Source organism: Wasmannia auropunctata, unplaced genomic scaffold (assembly GCF_000956235.1).
Source record: "Wasmannia auropunctata unplaced genomic scaffold, wasmannia.A_1.0 LD322506.1, whole genome shotgun sequence".
NCBI classification, from domain to species: domain Eukaryota; kingdom Metazoa; phylum Arthropoda; class Insecta; order Hymenoptera; family Formicidae; genus Wasmannia; species Wasmannia auropunctata.
The window spans coordinates 1-640 of NW_012040384.1; the positions used below are offsets into that span (position 1 = coordinate 1).

The following is a 640-nucleotide window of genomic DNA, read 5'->3' on the forward strand; positions in this document are numbered from 1 at the left end:
GACTCATTTAGTTTTTTCTTGGGGTATACGTGTAATATTTTTATATCCTTGTGGAGCCTTGCCTGTTAAATTTCCTAGAGCCATTTCTTTCTTAGTAAAAAGCAATGCAAATAAATCAAGAGCAAGAGTGGAGACTTTATTTTGATGCTTGCAACGTGCCATTTCCTCTCCCGTTAAAGTTTTGGACCCAAAATTATAAATAGCTTGTATACAAAATAAAATTTTTACTAAATATTTATTCTGTTCAATATTACAGATTCAAAATAAAATAAGCAATACATTTCATTATGTAGAAAATGTACCTTTGAGTCAAATATTGGTTGTGACCTCATTATTTTTTTAACTGTTTTGACAGATGACTTCTTAGGCATAGCCGAAGTTGAAGTAGTATTAGTGTCAACTATTTCATGAACTGACAGTTTTGATATAACTTTATCATTGGATTTTATAAACTCGTTTTTCTGTAATTATAAAAAAAGTGATGTACAAAAAGACATGATAATTAAAAATATATCAAATATACAATAACATTATGCATGTTGTACTTACCTCAGTTGCAAGAGGCACAATAGATTTATTTTCCTTTTCCTAAAAAAATTGATTTAAAAAAATAATTATTAAAAATAACAGAAAACAAAAT

The 640-nt window shown here is 27.2% G+C and overlaps 1 protein-coding gene across 1 annotated transcript; it reads right to left on the minus strand.

Moving 5' to 3' along the window:
* Positions 1 to 29: 29 nt before the first annotated feature.
* On the minus strand, positions 30 to 588 carry LOC105460408 (the record flags this gene model as incomplete). Its single annotated transcript, XM_011706852.1, has 3 exons — positions 30 to 204; positions 303 to 461; positions 550 to 588. Coding segments are annotated over 3 exons (373 nt in total), but the record flags the coding sequence as incomplete, so codon positions are not given.
* Positions 589 to 640: the final 52 nt, after the last annotated feature.